The following is a 2,190-nucleotide window of genomic DNA, read 5'->3' as shown; positions in this document are numbered from 1 at the left end:
AACAAAGCATTGTGTGTGTGTGTATATATATATATATATATTTTTTTAACAGAAACGTTGGCGCCCTGTTGTGTACGCAAGCGTGCAGCAGAACTGTGTTCTGTTTACAAACTTGTGGCAGCTGATTGGGTAACACATGTGACGCCCAACAAACGGAAGAAAATCGACTCTCAAGAAACCTTGAATCTCGTTGCGGAACGTTACACAATGTTGCAAAGAAACATGTCGTTCAATCCGAAAACATTGCAAACTGGTGCAAAACGTTTTCCAATTGAACAAACGGATCTGTGTGGCGCGACGGGGTGACTGTAATGTTCCACCAATTAAAACATGAAACAACATAACTTTTGTCATAACTGAATTACTTCTCCTCTCTACTACATTTTATTTATTGTTGTTTTTTAATTGCACGAGCTGCCGATTTTCTGGACATTCGGTTACATTTTGCTCTACATTCGGATTGAAACTTGACTAGTGTCACAAATCTACCTTTAATAATGTGTGTTTCTGGAGTGTGCTAGCACATATATTCAACTGGGCTGGTGCACACTGACCTCTGGCTGTTTTTCCACAAAAATAATAACTTGCTGCTCTTGTGATGGAGCCTTGCAAAGCCACAAATAGACAAAACATGTTAGATGGAAATTGAATCAGTGTTGGATCTTAATAAAGTGGAGAGTTTTATCGCAGAAGACCCGAAAACAATCACCAGATTTAATGGAAGACCGCTCTGTCTTACTGTATTCATGTTTTTGACTGCTTTAATTGTTGCAGGCTCTGATCAGTGGTCATTGTCAGCGTAACAGCAATTCATTAAGTTAATTAAGCTGCAGGTACTGAGTCTGTCTGTACTACTTTGCTCAACGGTATGACGACTGGTTAACCCAATAGTCCTATTAGCAACAACTTCTGTGAATATGGACACTAAAAGTTTAGGGGGGGAGTGAAAACATCACTTAATACTGTTTACCAGTGGTTGACAGATGGTAACTCATTCCCTGTGATATTGCAGCCATTGCTACAGGCTACTACTTTACATCTGTGTTTGTTTCCTCTGTTATCTTATACTTTCCTGTCTTATTTATTTATTTTTTTTTTTGTCCCTCAGACCAAGGCCTCCCAGGCAGAGATTGACTCCTTCAGGGCGTCTCTGTCCAAACTAGGAGATGTTTACATCAACGATGCCTTCGGCACAGCTCACAGAGCCCACAGGTGAGCTGACGTAGCAGTGACATCTGTGAGATGATGAAGATATTTTTCACAGATCGAAACAGCTGCTTGTTTATGACTTTTCCTCTCCTGACTGTCCCTTCTTTCTCCTCATCTTCCCCTCTTCCAGCTCCATGGTAGGAGTGAACCTGCCTCAGAAGGCGGCTGGATTCCTGATGAAGAAGGAGCTTGACTACTTTGCCATGGCTCTGGAAAAACCTCAGAGGCCCTTCCTGGCCATCCTCGGAGGGTGAGAACCGTTCCTTGCAGAAATTCATCAAGTTTGAACATGTTGGTGAGACTTCAGACTGTAAAGGGAGCTGCGTTAAAACATTGCAAGCGGCTACGTTGATGGAAGTGTGTAGCTTCAGGTACCCGTGAGGCATAAAATACAATCCAGGAAGTCCAGTTTGACTAACGGATCTTTAAGTTTAAAGAGTTAAAAGACACAAAACCACTGCACAGAGGTTTATAATTTACTTTTTACGACAACTATGGCAGCAATCATGAAAAACAGTAGAAATACGCCATTTGCGTGTCATCTACCAGGACCAAGAATGCTTGAAAGCTTTACAGCACAAAACAAGAGTGTTGTTCCTCCAAACCAAACGGGCTAAAACAATGTACCAGCTTTTATTTTAGGTACCCTTTTTGTTTTAAAATAAGTCTGCTTGTCGGTGTTGTCCTCTCCTACAGTATGTGTCATCACACAGCAGCCTTATTTATTTTTGTTTAAAATACCCAGGTGCATCCAGGAATAGATACTATAAGCTCATTATGTAACCTGTGATGTCACAGTGCACTGCTCAGCCTATGTGTGCAGCAGGCAGAGATGAGGGGTCACATACAATACTTTACTTTTGGTTATTAACATTCCCCTCTTGTGGTGGTGGTTTTTAGGAATGTTTTGGGTTGTAGTTGAATCACTTAGCATTATCCGATCAGCTGAACTTTTCAGACATTTTCGACTTGTGTGCGTGC

The 2,190-nt window shown here is 41.4% G+C and overlaps 1 protein-coding gene across 2 annotated transcripts in view; it reads left to right on the top strand.

Annotated features, from left to right (window-relative positions):
* pgk1 (phosphoglycerate kinase 1) overlaps nt 1-2,190 on the top strand; it is a 16,506-nt gene that overhangs the window by 7,313 nt on the left and 7,003 nt on the right. Inside the window, exons 5-6 of one of the 2 annotated variants that reach the window (XM_046040240.1) lie at nt 1,109-1,212; nt 1,340-1,459. The exons of the other annotated variant lie outside the window; for it this stretch is intronic. Of the exons in view, the coding sequence (XP_045896196.1) occupies nt 1,109-1,212; nt 1,340-1,459 (224 nt within the window). The remainder of the gene's footprint in view (nt 1-1,108; nt 1,213-1,339; nt 1,460-2,190) is intronic. 2 annotated transcript variants of the gene reach the window in all.

Source organism: Micropterus dolomieu, linkage group LG23, assembly GCF_021292245.1.
Source record: "Micropterus dolomieu isolate WLL.071019.BEF.003 ecotype Adirondacks linkage group LG23, ASM2129224v1, whole genome shotgun sequence".
Classification (NCBI taxonomy): Eukaryota; Metazoa; Chordata; class Actinopteri; order Centrarchiformes; family Centrarchidae; genus Micropterus; species Micropterus dolomieu.
The sequence above is the reverse complement of the archived record's forward strand: the minus strand, read 5'-3'. Positions and strand labels throughout refer to the sequence as shown.